The 18,039-nt window shown below is 38.1% G+C and overlaps 1 protein-coding gene across 1 annotated transcript; it reads right to left on the reverse strand.

Annotated features, from left to right (window-relative positions):
• Window positions 1–1,590: 1,590 nt before the first annotated feature.
• lpcat4 (lysophosphatidylcholine acyltransferase 4) lies at window positions 1,591–16,556 on the reverse strand. The gene is made up of 13 exons (XM_038302147.1): window positions 16,239–16,556; window positions 15,385–15,748; window positions 13,037–13,149; window positions 9,962–10,022; window positions 9,721–9,779; window positions 9,137–9,171; window positions 5,891–5,945; window positions 5,598–5,680; window positions 5,188–5,313; window positions 4,941–5,097; window positions 3,374–3,466; window positions 2,227–2,362; window positions 1,591–2,143 (listed from the first exon to the last, which is right to left on the reverse strand). The coding sequence occupies exons 1-13, from the start codon at window positions 16,326–16,328 to the stop codon at window positions 1,965–1,967; spliced, it is 1,551 nt and encodes a 516-aa protein (XP_038158075.1). The 5' UTR covers window positions 16,329–16,556; the 3' UTR covers window positions 1,591–1,964.
• Window positions 16,557–18,039: the final 1,483 nt, after the last annotated feature.

Below are 18,039 nucleotides of genomic sequence, written 5' to 3' on the forward strand. Positions count from 1 at the left end.
ATATTAATAAAACATTAAAAAAAAACCTCCATCACCTGAATCAGTTATAACAGCCTTGGTTGGAAGAGTGGATCAGAATTACACAGAGGAGCTGATGTCCCACGGTTAGAAAAAAAAATAAAATTTATCAAGTTCTGATAAATGTGGGCTTCAAATGCAAAGAAAAGGTCAGTGGTTCCTAAACTGTTGACAGTTTTATTAAACTATCACCACTTAAATAAAAAAATTGTTTTATTTAAGTTGTGAAATCACAGTAAAAGTAATTTATCACCCTGAAGCTTTACAATCTCTACCCCAATGAGAACAAATAGGTCCTTCCATATAGAAGATCGATAGGACCCGATGTTTGATCAGTTTGAGTATTTCTTGAAATTATATTAAAAATAAGAAGTCAGGATCTGTTTTTGCTCTAATTGCCTGTTTTCTTATATTTCTGTTTGACATCCAGGTCTTGATACAGAAGACTATAGATGCAGTTTCCGCTCAAACGCCTGCTGACGTTAAAGGAATAAATCCATCGTTGGACACTCTGAGAAAAGACTATGGGCCAAATGAGCCAGAACTGCAACAGAGGAACGTTTTTAGTTCCTCTCCACTCGTAGAAAAACAACCATCTGATCAGTGTCAGTCCTTTACTCTGGGTGACTGTTTGAAAGAGGATATGACCTTTAAGAACGAGAAGAAAGTGTCTGGTGACGCGCGGCCGAGACGCCGCAAAAGAAACCCAGAGAATCGTTCTGTAGAAACGACTTTAGCTCCCATCAGACGCACCCAGAGAGAGAAAAGCCAAAGGACCAGAGAGCAAAGAAAACAGGCGATTAAAACCGAGCAGGTAGATTATAAAGATTTCTGCAAAAGAATGGAGAAGATGGAATGGCTTTCTTGCACAAGAGAGGAACGAAAGGAGGAGCAGACGGGGGAAGATTCAAAGGCTACAAGAGGGAAAACCAAAACCAGAGAGGAGAGAGCACCGCCTGCTCAGAGGGAAATAAAACAATCAACAAAAAGAGAGGAGAGGATAAACGTGTATGAAGATCAGGGCCAACATTCAATCCTTTTGAGTCCGAGGAACAGAAGAAAGACCAAACAGAAGAAAGATGAACCCAACCAGCCTGTTGACGTGTTCAAAAAGCCAAAGGTTTCTATGAATCAACCTCCACCTGCCAATTCCAAAAAAGACCCAACAGCTGATAAAGAAAAGGCCTCAGAAAAGGCACCAAAGAGACCCTCCAACTGGAAGAAGCTCCGCACTTCGAAAACAGCTGAGGGGAGATGTCCTGATCAACACCTCCTTACCCCAGAGTTGAGTTGCAGAGGGACTGTGGGGGCCAACACCAGTCTGCCAACAGGAAAGCTTTTAGCAAATAGAAGGAACACGTTGGGGATGCCGACTGAACCGGAGCAGCTCAGCCATCAGAACACAGAAAGCCAAAAGCAGAGAGGCAAAAACCCAAAAAAGAGGAAAAGGAACACAAACGAGACGGTGGAAACACAGCAGGAGCAGAGAGGCATCCTCCTCAGAATAAAGCAAGAAGGAGAGACTCTACGAGTAATCGGTCCTCATAGTGAACAAATAAACTGACCGCACGCTTAAAACGGCTCCGTTTATTCTCCAAATAAACACTAAGAATCAGTTACATCACAAACACTTTACAATGATAAGTTATTCTGACAAACACCTTTGTGTCTTACATAGACGTCACATGGTTATAAATAATTTTCAACTTTCAGTGGAAAAAACAACAACACAAAAACAAATATTAAAAGATAAAAACACAGCAGTAAACATTGAGACCTTCAGAGTCACTGAGGGGAAATCTTGGATTCTCTTTAGGCGTTTTCACATTTGTGCAAGTTACGCTTGACATAAAATTACATCCAAAAATACCTGAATGTCCGTCATTAAACGTATAAAAATATAAATCTGTGGATCCGCTTGGTAGGATCGTCTGTCATCTAAACACTCATTCAAACTTCTTCACGTGGTGCAGAGACCCGTTGATGATGTGGGTGAATCGGTTGTTGTTCACAGCCTTCCCATTGGCTGGTGGAGCGTGCGGAGAGCCCGCCTCCTCGGGCTGCAGGAGGTCGTTCAGCAGTCTCCCATAGGTAGGATGGGTGGTCAGCAGTCGCAGCAGGTTTTCTGGAAGCAAACAGGGAGACGTTTGGGTTTTAGTCTGGTATAAAAATGTCCTGATCGATCCAGAAATGATAACAAAGGTTCACCTTCAGTAAGCAGGCCTAGACTGGACGCCTCGGCATAAAGAGCACCGGTGCTATGCTGAGGAATACTGAGCAGCGCCCCCATGAGGTCTGACAGCTCCTCTGCATTCAGGCTGCCTTTTCCCTCCTGGTCGAATATCTGCAGGGGTGTCAGAAGTACACATATCTGTTACTTAAGTAGAAGTATAGATACTGCAGTTTAAAAACACTCTGGTAAAAGTTGAAGTATCAACTTGACATCTTTACTCAAGTAAAAGTGAAAAAGTATGTGCTGCAAAAACTGCTTAAAGTACAAAAGTATAAAGTAACATTTAAAACACAGCCAGATGCCACTAAATGAATTGAAAGCTAAATTTTTTGAATATTCCAAAAACAATTCTTTGAGATAGAGCCAAGGATGAGGGAGGTCTTGATGGTCTCCATCTCCAGATACTCTCTCTCTCGCCTATGTCTGACCTTTCAGACATTTCAACATCTTCTTCTGAATCTGACATTGTAGCATGGCATAGATCAGTGTTTTTCAACCCTGGTCCTAAAGGCACACTGCTCTGCATGTTTTGGATGTTTCTGAGCTTCAGCACACCCGATTCAAATGATTGCAGTTCAGCAAAGCCTGATAATCTGCTATCAACTGATAACAGGTGTGTGAAAGCTGGGAAACATCTAAAACATGCAGGGCAGTGTACCTTGAGGAGCGGGGTTGAAAAACACTGGCATAGACAATTCACGTTTGCAGTTTGAAGAACACCCGTTTGCTTCTGATGATTTCCTTTAGCTAACCAATGCGTGTTTGCGTTATATGACTCATCCAATTACACTCGTTTTCACTAGATGTGGATGGAGCAAATGATCTGCATTGGATGGCGCACAAACCGAAGCCAAGGGTAATGAGTAACGTTTGTTTTAAAAATGTAAGGAATAGAAAGTACAGATACTTGTGTGAAAATGTAATGAGTAGAGGTCAGAAGTAGGAAGAAAAATAAGTAATGGAGTAAAGTATAGATACCTATAAACTGTACTTAAGTACAGCAACAAAGTATTTGTACTTCCTTACTTGACACCTCTGAATATCTGGGAGGTTGATGGAGCAAACAGAGTAAAAATAAAAAAAAAACAGTTCTGGTAAGAGATGAAGATCGATGGAGCGTACCGTGAAAGCAGCGTGGATCAGCTCTGTGAAGTTGTGGGAGTTGGTAAGCAGTGAAACACTGAAGTAAAGCTGTCTGAGGTCCACCGTTTCATCCTACCAATAAGAAAGGTTACATGAAATCACACAAGGGGAAAAAAACTGCAGCAAAGACACTTTAATGTTTTATCAAGTTTCGTTTTTTGGTTATTTGGATAAAAAGCTAAAAACTCAATGCTCATGACCAGACCTGTGTCATCAATGCTCATGACACAGGTTTGGGTTTAAAAATAAAAATGGGTTTAAAATTATCAAAAAAAAAATTGGAGCCAACAGGATAACATTAAAACTAGCAGTGGGACATGATTCAAATTCTACACTTATTAAAGGGTCTGTATTCAATTAATCAAAAACCATATTGACAAAGTATTTTTTTCCAATTCAAAAAAAACTTTTTCTCATCAATTATTGAAAGAATATTCATAGGAGAACAGCAACACAAATGTTTCTTGTATTTAATCCATGATTTATGCCAGTCGACCATCAGATAGCTTGAGAGTTTTAATCAATGCTTTTTTTCCCCTTTTAGAAACCCTTTATGTAACATATTTAACAAAAAACTACTTCCATGGAAATGTGAACACTTCTGAGTGACAGACTGCTGCACCATAAATGCACCAGGGAGCGTTATCACTGATCCTTCCTCCCAGCAGCAGGAAGACTCTATAACCATCACTGCTCCCAACAATCTCCAGTACAAAGGTTCCTACTTGAGATTTTAGTATGAAGCGGTTATATTAGAAAACGCGGTAACGCTTTCTTTTACAGTACATCAATAACCATGTAATAACATGGTAATAACATAGCAAGTTACACTATATTACTAGGTAACGAGAATCTTACTAAGTGCTGTGCTTCAAATTTTAGGCAGACAAGGTAAAGTCCGGCTTCTTCTGATTTCAAACCGCTATTACCAGGCAACTCATTCATTTCGCAGACGGCAATAAATGAATGTGTTATCTGTTAAAATTCAGTTTATTACTATATAACAGAAAACCAAACCTAGAAGACAGCAAGCCAATCTTCTTAACTGAATTCTTATTTATCAATACATCTTGAGTTCAGTTTTATATTTGTAGGTGGTGGCCAATTATAGAAAATGTTATGTGGTAACCTAATGGTAATTACAATGTTACATAGTCACATACGTTTGTAATATTTACGTGTAGTTTATTATTTTGAAATCATATATATCTTAATCTTGGGGTAATTACCCAAAAAGTTTTGCTTGTTACCAAGTCCTATAGTGTGACTTGCTATGTTATTACCATGTTATTATGTTATCATCATGTTACCATGTTATTACCATGTTATTACCATGTTATTACATGGTTATTGATGTTATGTTAAAAAAAGCATTACTGAAAACTTAAGTAATAGTTTATTTTTTTACGTGTTAAAATGTTTCCATTTCATCGAAATGAACGCTTTACAGTCCCAACTTTAAATAAAACATGAGAAACACTGGTTAGAATGTCTGTGGAGCTAAATGAAAATATTTGTCCTCCATTCAGACCAACAGTAAAGTTACCTTTGAGTATAAGCCCCAGATGGAGACAGCCGTTTGTCTGTCCTTCAGAGAGAGAATAGAGCTGAGCTCATCTGCGCTGACCTTTGCCCTCTGAACTCCTGACTGACACCTGTCAATCATTCTGGCTAGAGCCGCCTCGATCTCATGTTTTTGCAGCCTGACAGACAGAAAGTAGTGAGAGGAAGGATTGTGGTGAATTTAGATAACAGCTTTATGTCAAACATTTAATCAGGAGAAGAATAGTTACCCAGCTTTCTGCAGGAGAGACAACGTTTCTCTGCTAGGAGACACAAGCGGCAGAGACAACCCACCCAGTTTGCTCACTGGAAATTTTCCCTCCATCACATAGTCTGTGGCTGGGATTCCTAAAGCCCTGTTGATCAGTGAAGAAATGTTAGGAAGCTAAAAAGAAGCATTTCAGCTGCTCTAATGAAGGAGAATCATTCAGTTGGAGCAGAAAAAAAATCCTTAAGATAAAACCTGGCTCAAGTGCTACACCTAGTGGCAGCCATCTGCAACTACATCCACAAACTTCAGAGCTATGAGAAAAAGGAGCTCCACCAGGAGAGTTTTTCTTGTTAGAAATCACCCCTGCTGTGTTATTTATAAGTTTCTAATTTCCCTAAAGTTGAGCTAACCCATCTTTAATCTCCTTACTTGGCCATGAGTCTCTGAACGTTGTCAGCGTACAGGTTGGGATCCTGCTTCTCCTCCTCAGATGGTTTGTAAACAGGCAGGAACTAAAAAAGCAGGAAGACAAGAAAATTTTTTCACTTATCTATTGTTTATTTCTTTAAGGCCGACTTGTTTTTTTTAAGATGTTTCCGATACGAGTAAAAACTGCCATATCTGCTGCAACTTAGTGCCAGTAGTGAACACACCCTAAGTAAACACAGGTTTTTCTTTTACGACTTGGCGGCAGGAGTAGGGGAAATAAAAGCTAATCTTACCTCAACAGTCATGTTTGTGTAAAACTGTGAAGCAGTGTGCCACACGGCCTCGGTCCTGATGGATTAAACAGAAAACATTACAGTCATTGAAAAATGCACATTATTCTGACAGCGTCACAACAAACCGTTACTAGTCAGACTGAATGGTGGATGCATTCCAAGAACACAGATTTATCCGACATTAATCAAACTTCAGGCAAAGCGGTATGAAAAAGATTGTTTTTATACATGACAAGGTGATATTTTTAATCCCAGTTATGAAAGCTAAATAAATAGTAAAAAAAATAAATAAATATACTAAAAATAAATGCACGCATTTGCTAAACATTACAAATCAATGGAAGTTAGCATTCATATTTTGAAAGTAAGGCCATAAGCTTTATATTCTTAAAAGTTTCAGATATTTGTGCAAAAAGCAAGAGAAACCTATATATTTATATGTATTTAATTAAACTGCCCCTCAGGCTGATTAGTTTAAATTCTTTGCAGATTAATATTCTGTACAGATTAACAGTTTATTTCATATTTTTTGTTTTTCATTGTCAACATTAGTTAGTCCGAGCGGCTAAAGCTAATAGCTAGTTAGAGAGCAGAGCACTAGTGTCCCAGAACAACCCCAGTCCTAAGAGTGACCTAACAATTTATGCAAATATTTTATTAATCTCTCTAAACATAATTTACTTTTGGCTGGATAGCAGCTCATAATGGATCCTAATAGAGGATGGAGGCTGTGTGCGTCCAGTGATCTGTGAAAAACACAGAGGACAGTCACATTTCAACTGTTTCCTGTCAGTCAGTTCAGAAAATTAAACCTAACCGCTCTAATGTTGGCTGCTTTAGATCACAGTTTTACTCAAAGGAAATACTTTTTGTTTCATTATCATGATGTGCTTCAGATAGGAACATTAATGGTGGCACACCACCCAAAAAAAACAAAAACAAATTCCAAATGTGAAAGCCATCTGTGTTTAAAGGTTTATCAAAAAGCATTTACGCAAAGTGATATAACCTTTCTAGGAGCGGGGTTGTGTTGATATGTAGAACTGGTTTACAGCTGCTTTTTGTTTCTCTTCTTCCGTTTTCTTAAACTCCAGTCGCCTCAGCAGATGGCCGCTCACACTGAGCCTGGTTCTGCTGGAGGTTTCTTCCTGTTTAAAGGGAGTTTTTCCTCTCCACTGTCACTACAAGCATGCTTAGTGTGAGGGATTGCTTTCCAGTCAATGAGTCAATACAATCAACTGTTTTTCCTTAGAAAACTTTGAATCAATTTGACTGGATGATCTGGTTGAATTTTAAAGTGCCTTAGGATGACATGTGTTGTGAATTGGCGCCTTATAAATAAACTGAATTGATATCGATTTAATAGGGATTTTTAGAGCTGTTGACCTTTTAAACTTATTAACCCCTGCCAAGACTCAGTTTTAAAATGGCCTTAAGCCGTTTCCAGTCTGTGCTGATTGATATTGAACGAGTCTAAATACCAAAGATTGTAGCGTTAGCTTTACGCAAACACTATGGGATTGGAGTCTGAATTAAATCTGCTTGTTTTTTCTGTTTTTCACAGCCAATGATGGATGGAATTGGAATGAAATGTGATGCAATTCAACCACCAACATAAGCTTTAGCCTTAGTTGCATCGTTCTGGAAGATGTTTAACTTTTGAAACATATGCACCGTTTTCACACTTGTTTAACTCTGATAGTAGATTAACCCAACCTTAAAAAGTCTGGACAAATCTTTTATAATAATTAAGAAACATATCAAAGCAGTTTTTAAATAACTATAGTCTTATTCACCCATTATCTATTTACTTTATCATCCTCCAGTTTAGCCTCATGAAATGATCGGACAAAATTTATTTTGTGACTGATTGGACAAATAATAAGTCGTCAAATCCAAGCCAATTTTATACCACATACTGGCTGTGTTCAAATGAATTACCCTAATCCCTGCATAGAGCACTAGAGGGGTTACACCATTTTAAAAGAGTGTCCGAGCGTCTAGTGGATGAAAAAGTAGTGGACTAAAAATGTCCCCAAAATGCACCTTAAAAAGTAGTGTGCAACCATTGTCACAATCGATCCAACCCGGAAGCACGATCCGTTCTGCGCATGCACCATCAGCTCATTTCTGCATGTGCATCCAGCTATACATCCGGGTTGCCCTCGATTTTATTTTGTTAAAAATACCTAAATTACTTTTTTCCCCTCTCCAAAAATAGTAATTGTACTAAACTATAATGTGCCAGACCTGCACCGGAAATGGTGTCCTACGCTACTTCCGGTGGCTAACTTTTTCAGCTTTGGATTTAAACATAAATCTAGTCTTTTTGAGTTTTATGTTTTTCTTTTGTGTTAACATTATGGTATATAGTGCATAATCTAAAGAAACAACTAAAATACAGACAAACATGGTTTAATCATATTTTGCCAGACTGCTCTGAGGATGATGACGTCATGAGAAACAGTTAAACGGAGAGCAAATGCATAAAGAATCAAAATTATCACAAAAAAGTCAAAAAAACATTTTTAAAGATGTGCATTTGCTTTCTTTAGTGGGTTAATTTTAGAACCATAATTACATTATTTATGGACACCCGGATGTATATCTGTTCGCTCATGCCCAGGACGGATCGTGCTTCCGGGACAGATCCATGGCCGCTACATGAGCACATACATCCCACAATGCTTTGCAAGAGCTCTCCTCGCAAAGCATCATGAGATTTCTTTTGGGGGTTGAGAAGGAACAAAGATGGCACCATGTGAGGAGCTGGAGTTACGTGACCAACAGAGAGCGAAAAGCAGCGATCATCTGTCCGAACAGTCAGTTAACAGAGTTCACTATATAGTTCTCGCTCCATGTAGCGTTTGAGGGGTTAGAGCAGACGTTTGGACACGCATGCAATTTTCTTCTAAGCCAAATCTATACAGGTTTAGAGCCATTTATAAGCAATATAAAACATTTAAAGCTAAAATTATTATCTTTTTTATGTCTTTAAAATGTTTAAACTAGATAGTGCTTTCTACATAAGGGTAAGGATGTGGATTTAATTTAGTGTCGCAAATTCTGAGAATGTAAAAAAAAAAAAAAAAAAAAAAAAAAGCCCTATATCAACTAATTAAATGAAGGTGCCCGTTAGTTGCTGCAACTTTTAATTGCCCTTTAGGATTTAGAATTTTTGAAATTAACTGGGAAAAAAATAATAAAAACCCTTGAAATATAAAAGCAAACGTGTAAAGAACTCACCATGATGCTCCTTTGTACGTCCATCGAACCGTATCCTGAGGAAGAGTCATAAAATCAAAGATCAAACAGTGGAAAATGGGGGGAAAAAAAGGTTTTATCTTCCACTCAAAGATTTTTTTATGCACTACAAACAGTGATATATTTGCACTATGCAAACACTTCCCTAGACAGCGCCTGCAAACATTAGAGAAAGTAACAGGGAACATGCAAAAGAAAACTGCATCTGTTAAAAAAATAATAATTTTTTGCTGAATGAGTGTAAGAAAGTAAAATATGATGCAGTTTGTCGAAAACAGGATTAATGTAAAAAAGGCTGCAGCTTCTTCTACTCCAATGGTTGATCTAAAAGCTTCACTGAAGAGTTCAAACTACTTCTGCTTTATTGATCTTTTGCCTGCTTTACTATAACATCACCTACAGTTGGAAAAGACGCTTCTAAAGCGATCATCCAAAAATCATGGTTAAAAGATCAGAAAAGTTAATTATTGAAGGTAAACCTAAAAACTGGAGACTTACAGATAATCATTTGTTTACAGTTTTAAAAACAGTGTTAGAGTGTAACCTGAAGCACTAAACCTTCTCACCAGTTTGTTTGGGTAACGTAGCAGCACTGGTTGGACAGGGACTCCAGCAAGAAAGGCACCTGATATCCAGAGACAAAGATGGTGTAAGAAGAGAAAGAAAAGACAGTGGAAAAGTACTAAGTCATCAGGCAGAAAAACAAGAAACTCCAACCGTTCCTGTATGATTTACACAAACAGGACTGCCTGGATCAGGTGAGGCAGACAGGACAGTGCGCTCTGAAACATCACTGCAGAAACCTACCAGGCTTGAACTTGATGAGAGCTCGGCCATTAGTGGTGGTTCCCTCTGGGAACATGAGCATCTGAAAAATAAAAAGATGCTTTAGTTGTAAATTCTAATGTTGGCATATCATAAAAAAAAACAAAAAACAATCAGTCCCAATCAGCAGCCCTTTAACTCTGTATAACCTACTATACAGGAAGGCACGTAGTGTATTAATGAAAAGTTATTTTGAAAATTATTTCTAATTATGCGTCATAAGGTTCCTATGGCTTAAACTTTGTGTGTTTCTATTTTTTTTTTTTTTTTTTTGGGAAATGGAACATAAAGTTGGACATGTTTCCATCAGTGAAAAGATTAGTGTGCAAACGACAGATCCCCCTGCTTTCATGCCTAATAAAACAAGGAGAGTAATCTTTTATTTTCAGGGTGGATCATCTCAATAAGTGGTCCTCCTAACTGTCAATCATTCTGGTGATATGTTTACATAAGGCCGTCCTACGTGCTCGCCCCGTTAGCCATCTTTTTAAGCACAGGCACACTTTCAGGCGTATATGTGTGGTGAGCTACGGTTTCAGACAGTCATTGAAGCTCATCTTTCTCACCACAGTTCTTGTGGCAGAGGGACGTAAGACGAAAAAGTGTCTACGAAATGTATGAGAAGAAAAGAAAGGCCTTCGAAGAGGCAGATATATCCCAAAATGCTTTGCGCGGAGAGCTCTTATTTGCTGTTACAGCTGGCGACTAATAACAAAGATGGCGCAGGCACCCCGCGGTGGGGGAGGAGTTTTGTCACTAACAGACCGAAAAGCAGTGATCATCTGTCTGAACTGTCAGTTAACTGAGTTTGCTATAAAGTCTACTATATACAGGTGCTGGTCATAAAATTAGAATATCATGAAAAAGTTGATTGATTTCAGTAATTCCATTTAAAAAGTGAAACTTGTATATTATATTCATACATTACATACAAACTCATATATTTCAGATGTTTATTTTGTTTAATTTTGATGATTAATTTTGAAATGACAACAAATGAAAATCTCAAATTCATCATATCAGAAAATTAGAATATTACTGAAGACCAATAAAAACAAAGGATTTATAGAAATGTTGGCCAACTGAAAAGTATGAACATGAAAAGTATGAGCATGTACAGCACTCAGTATTTAGTTGGGCCTCCTTTGGCCTGTATTACTGCAGCAATGCGGCGTGGCATGGAGTCGATCAGTCTGTGGCACTGCTCAGGTGTTATGATAGCCCAGGTTGCTCTAATAGTGGCTTTTAGCTCTTCTGAATTGTTGGGTCTGGTGTATTGCATCTTCTTCTTCACAATATCCCATAGATTTTCTATGGGGTTAAGGTCAGGAGAGTTTGCTGGCCAATTAAGAACAGGGATACCATGGTCCTTCAACCAGGTACTGGTAGCTTTGGCACTGTGTGCAGGTGCCAAGTCCTGTTGGAAAATGAAATCTGCATCTCCAAAAAGTTGGTCAGCTGCAGGAAGCATGAAGTGCTCTAAAACTTCCTGGTATGTGGCTGCGTTGACCCTGGACCTCAGAAAACACAATGGACCAACACCAGCAGATGACATGGCACCCCAAACCATCACTGACTGTGGAAACTTTACACTGGACTTCAAGCAACGTGGATGAAGTGCCTCTCTTCTTTTCCTCCAGACTCTGGGACCTTGATTTCCAAAGGAAATGCAAAATTTACTTTCATCAGAGAACATGACTTTGGACCACTCACCAGCAGTCCAGTCCTGTTTCTCTTTAGCCCAGGCAAGACGCTTCTGACGCTGTCTGTGGTTCAAGAGTGGCTTGACACAAGGAATGCGACAGCAGAAACCCATGTCTTTCATACGTCTGTGTGTGGTGGTTCTTGAAGCACTCACTCCAGCTGCAGTCCACTCTTTGTGAATCTCCCCCACATTTTTGAATGGGTTTTGTTTCACAATCCTCTCCAGGGTGCGGTTATCTCTCTTGCTTGTACACTTTTTTCGACCACATCTTTTCCTTCCCTTCGCCTCTCTATTAATGTGCTTGGACACTGAGCTCTGTGAACAGCCAGCCTCTTTAGCGATGACCTTTTGTGTCTTGCCCTCCTTGTGCAAGGTGTCGATGGTCGTCTTTTGGACAACTGTCAAGTCAGCAGTCTTCCCCATGATTGTGTAGCCTATAGAACTAGACTGAAAGACCATTTAAAGGCTTTTGCAGGTGGTTTGAGTTAATTAGCTGATTAGAGTGTGGCACCAGGGGCCATCAATTTTGAACCTTTTCACAATATTCTAATTTTCTGATATGATGAATTTGAGATTTTCATTTGTTGTCATTTGTAATCATCAAAATTAAACAAAATAAACATCTGAAATATATGAGTTTGTATGTAATGTATGCATATAATATACAAGTTTCACTTTTTAAATGGAATTACTGAAATCAATCTACTTTTTCATGATATTCTAATTTTATGACCAGCACCTGTATTTCCCGCAGTATCTGGGCACAGTAAGCTTGTATAACTCTATATAAGAACAGCACATTTTAAACAGGGCGTGCATGAGGGGAATGGGCTTGTGCACGCTGTTGCACGCAATTTTTTTAATTTTTTTTTTTAAGTGGGGAGGGCGGGTCTTTTAAAAAAATCCTCCACAATACCTTTAACCTACTGGACAGCAGTTATTTTACTTTATGGAATAGATTTATTGTCATGTTATTGAAATATAGATTGCATCTATCCTAAAGTGCTATATAGGATATAAATATTCATGTGCACAGAGACATGTTAGACTTGTTAGAGGCAATAAGGTCACAATGACAAAAAGTGGATAATCTACCAGAAGCACATTTAAATGCAAGGTTTTTAATACTTTTAGCAAGTTTTGTTGTTGTTTACAAATCAAAATTAAATTAAAAGAATCCAATATTTCTGTATAGGTTTAAATATAAAAGGATTTTTTTTTAATATAAATTTAAAAAAAATAAAGTTTTTACATTTTTAAATTAACAAACTGGATCCTGATATACATTTCTGTACGGTTTTGCTCCAGTTTATCCATTTTAAAATCACTGGTGACAGAAGTAAACATCATACCTGGGGCCAGTAGCCTTTAGAGGTCAGCCTCTCGATGAGCTCAGTGACGGCCTTCTTCCTGGACTCTGGATCTTTCCTGCTCACCAGCACAGACTGGTTGAACTCCAGTAGAGCTGGAACACAGAAAAAATTAAGATTACACTGCATTAAACCAGAAGATTTAAAAAATTATCATTAAGAAATGTTACAGTCAGGCAGGAAGATGCTAACAAAAGTAGCCACTTTTTTATTGTTGAACATCCAGGCATTCATCCTCCTTCCTCACTCTCTGCTACTCTAATACTTCTCTATTTAGCAATGGTTTGGTGTAAAGATTTTAGGTATTCCTGATTCTCAGCAACAAATAATCTGCATTCTTTGCCAATTTATCAGTTTCATCATTGAATTATAATCTCCATCCCATTGCAGAATTTGCTACCGCAGCTTTTAAATGATATTAATATCCTGAATGTCTCTTCATATATACGATCATTTTTCATAAGCCATCACACTGAATTACATCCATCAGAGTTTTGCAGAAGCGTTTTCCACAAAGGTTAATATCATGTTGGATTTAAAGGTTTTAGTTGAAATGTTTAAAAGAATCCAAACCTGCTTAAGTTACAGGAAGTTACAAACCTTTGGTAGCTGTCAGTTTATCGTTTTTAGTCATCTTGTTTAGAGATTAAGTCCACTCCTTTTATTTTAAACACTGAGGCGTTAAAACTGCTCTTCCACTGTGAATCACATTTTTGGGTTTGGCCTTTTTTAAACACATTATGCTGATTTACTAAACAATTGAGTTTCTGTCTTTAGAGATTTTCTTAAAGCTTTTTGTGCATGAGAGATTAATAATGAAAATCCATCAATATTAATTTAAATTCTTATTAATTTAAATTACTTAATTGAATCTATTATAAAACAATTTTATTCTTTTGCCCTGTCGCACCGTTACAAATTGTGGCCTCTGATTAAACTAAAATAACCATATGACCTCCTGCTTGCAGGATCACATCAATGTAGTGGATTAGTTTCCTTTTTTGGTTGTCAAAGCAGGTTTTAAAAAATCACCACCATCACCTTTCTGGCTGGTGCAAACTGAAGCAAAAAGATACTCTTAATATTTTCAAATGATGCGTTTTAGTGATGACGAAAAAAGTAGATAACAAAAGACACAAATCCAAAGTGTGAAACAAAGAAGGGACAAATCAACCTGCAGGAGATATGGAGAACCGATTGCTCTTAAACGCAGCTTAGCTTCATCTCCACCTGGATTCCTAGCAGGGCTGAAGTGTGCAGATGCTGCATCATGGAGTCAGAGTTGTAAATATAAACAAAGACCAACAGATTCTGCAGCTACAGAAATGTTTAGTTTCACTTTTAGATAAAAACTTTAAATTATCCGTTCCCAGCAACAGCTTCTGCTGTTAGGAAGGGCTTTTGTAGGATTTCAGCTGTTAAGCTCCAGCAGATCAAAGACCCAATTTTTCCAAGAGGACGGCGACACAGAAACCATCAACCAACCAAAATGCTGCAATTACATGTTAAAAACCCCCAAACCTACAGTTGATTTTATGCTAATTCTTCCAATCCACATTTTCAGCCTCATTTATAAACAAGGCTCTTTACTTTGACACCTGGAGTTAAAAATCCTGCTTTAATAGCCTTGGTGCCTCCATTAGCCATGATGCTGGTTAAGATCCAAACATCAGAAATAATGGTTAGAATATTAAAGTTTCTGAAAGCAGTGCTTGTTTTATTCATTTACTCACTAAGGTTAAACAGTTCTCCACGCTGTAACAATTGTCGTAAAAAATTAAAGGTTTAAAATAAGTGTTTGTCCTTATTTGAGCTGGTAAATAAGATGATCTGCCAATTAAATTTATATTTTTTGCCCTTTAAATAAGATGATTAGATATTATGTAGCTGAGATAAGATGATTATCCTTGAACCCCAGTCGGCCTCGGCAGATGGCCGCTCACACTGAGCCTGGTTCTGCTGGAGGTTTCTTCCTGTTAAAAATTAGTTTTTCCTCTCCACTGTCGCTACAAGCATGCTTAGTTTGAGGGATTGCATTTGAGTCAATAAGTCGATGCAATCAACTGGTTTACCTTAGATAGAAAACCTTGAATCAATTTGACTGTATGATCTGGTGAACTGTAAAGTGCCTTGAGATGACATGTTGTGATTTGGCGCTATAGAAATAAACTGAATTGAATGAAGTTGTTTTTTTTAAGACTTATTTTAAAATGTAAATCATCATATTCCATTGGTAGATTTCTTACCTGTTCAAATTAAGGAAAAATGAAATGAATAACTGGACTGTATTTAATGAAAGTGTGGGGACTATAAAAGCTTCAGGCATTTACCTCCTATGACAGGCAGACTGGTGTTCTCTGACCGAGACACAACGGTGGCCAGCTGGGTCGGGCACAGAACCAGCATGTCTAGAAAGCCACTATGGGGGGCCACCACCAGGACCGGGGCCTCCTTCAGGTCGGCCCTGCGACCTTTGACTCTGACCCACAGGAAGCCCATAGAGAAGAACACGGCTCTGCTCAGGAGCCAGATGATGGGGTGAAAAAGCCAGCGGCGCCAGCCTGTGACGGGCCGGGCTCGCTCTTCTTTGGACAGGCCGGCCAGTCTTAGCCGGGCTATGGGCCACATGATGAGGAAGAATAAGGCTGCCAGCGTGATGCGGAGAGGGACGAGGACGCTGCCTAGGATAACCCCCTAAAGATGGAAGGAAACAAGAATATTAGACCTGATCTGGTCACAAACTAGCTAACAAAAATAAAACATTTTGTTCTGAAACCAGGCATTCTTCTATGGTGTGACTTTCAAAACAAATCACCCCACCTAAAAACAGCAGAACAAAAAATGTGGAAAATCCTGTAGAGAGCATTCATCATCAGGCTGCCCTGCCCTCTCCATGCTGTTATCAGTCACACCTGTCTATGATCAACACATTTATGACTCTGCTCTTTTGCTTAGGTTTAAATCAATATTGTTAAAGCCAATAAAAATGGTTTTATGCCAGATGCTGGGGAGGAAGTCAATTTTTAAAAGTGGTGACATCAGAAAAACACAACGGAGAGAGAAAACAATGGCAATTCCTACACGTTTATATTAAAAATAGCTAAAATAATTAATTAGAGGAGATTTAATTTGACATTTTCCAGGTAGATAAACTTTTAGCTGATAATAAAAGAAGCCAACTTACCCTGATTGTCTGAGCTCTGCTCAGCTTCACCTCATGGATGAAAGGATGAGGATATTCCTGTGCCCCCCTCTGACTGCCTGCTGTCTCCATGACTACAGGCTTTAATAAAAACTCCTCTAAAAAGTGCTCCAGGAAGGGGGGGCTTCTATCCAAGGCCAGGTGAACCAGGGGCTCCTTAATTCCTGTTAAAAGAAGGAGATAAAACAGGAAGAGACGCGCGTGGAGGGAAACTTTAGTCTGAGCGCGAGACTTTAAAAACTAAAACTAGAACCACGGACGGAGCCCCCACGCCACAGTCACACCAGTCATTATTAACCTGTCAGTCCTTTTTATTTTCTGCTAACTCCACCTCACCTGTCACTGCCCCGCCCCCTTCCACGGTACACACCCACGCTGGGTGGGTTCAGGCCAGTCGGACCGGTACCCGAAACTGAACTGGGACCTCCAGATTCCACAGTGGGGTTTGTTGGTGGAAACACTGGGATATACTGATGAATATCATTGATTGGGCCCCTGGGGGCCTGAGCAGGGTGTCCTGGGGCCGCTGGATCATGTCTCCACCTCCATCCACATAGGATTGGATGGTTAAGAACTATTTAAAGACTGGTTGAATGAATGACTGGATCTGTTTCAGTTTTAGTCACTAATTGTTGATGACATGTGTTAAATCACCTGCCATCCACCAGGGGGAGCTACAGCAGCCTGTGTGTCTGCGAGGCTTTTCATCAGAGCAATAGTGATTATGTGTCTATGTATATATACTATATATATATATATATATATATATATATATATATATATATATATATATATATATATATATATACATATATATATATATATATATATAGTATTATATATATTTAATATATTTTATCATTATATATATATATATATATATATATAAAAGAAAATGTTCGAACTGTAAATTTACAGTCATATGTTAATATTACTGTTTATATATATATATTTTTTTACTATTTTTTAAGGCTGCACTTAAGTCTATATATATATATATATATATATATGTGTGTGTGTGGACTGACAGGGAAATATATGTATTTACATATATATATTACTCTGTCAGTCCACATATATATATATATATATATATATATTACAGCTGACAACTGATCGTCTTAATCGATTATTGAATTAATCAACTAGTAGTCAGTAATCGATTAATCGTAAACTGGAGCATAGAGACTCTAAAACATGCCTTTAGCTGACTGAGCGACCCATTTTATTTTTAAAATATATAAACATTTTGCATTTCAGTTTTTTGTCCGTCAATATGCTCTACCCAAAACTCAAGTGGAAAAGTTTTAGTTCCACCTGGTGTATTTTGTAAAAAACTTCTTTAAGCAATCTTTTGCTATACGATAATTGATTAATCGAAAAAATTATCGACAGATTAATTGATTAGTAAAATAATCGTCAATAGCGGCTGTAGCATATATATATATATATCTATATATACTAGATAGATACTACTCGCACTTCAGTGATCGTAAAATTTTTCCAGTCCATTTCTATCCTAAACAAACATAGAAGCAGGTTTACAGCTTATATCCTTCTAAAATTAGCTTTTATACATTGGTTATTTTTAATATTTATCCCATCTCCACAGCTCTGGTTTTATTTACCGAGGCACCGTCCATGCCAGTAAAAACCAGAAGCAAAGAGGAACCAAACCCTCTTTTTCTTATTTTGACAGTGAATTTAAAACATAATTAAAAACTGTAAAATAGTGAGAATCATCAGGCTACAGATAGTAAAAACCTTTAGTTCCAAGTCTCTA

The sequence above is a fragment of the Cyprinodon tularosa genome, unplaced genomic scaffold (assembly GCF_016077235.1).
Source record: "Cyprinodon tularosa strain WSP-4 unplaced genomic scaffold, ASM1607723v1 ctg482, whole genome shotgun sequence".
Classification (NCBI taxonomy): domain Eukaryota; kingdom Metazoa; phylum Chordata; class Actinopteri; order Cyprinodontiformes; family Cyprinodontidae; genus Cyprinodon; species Cyprinodon tularosa.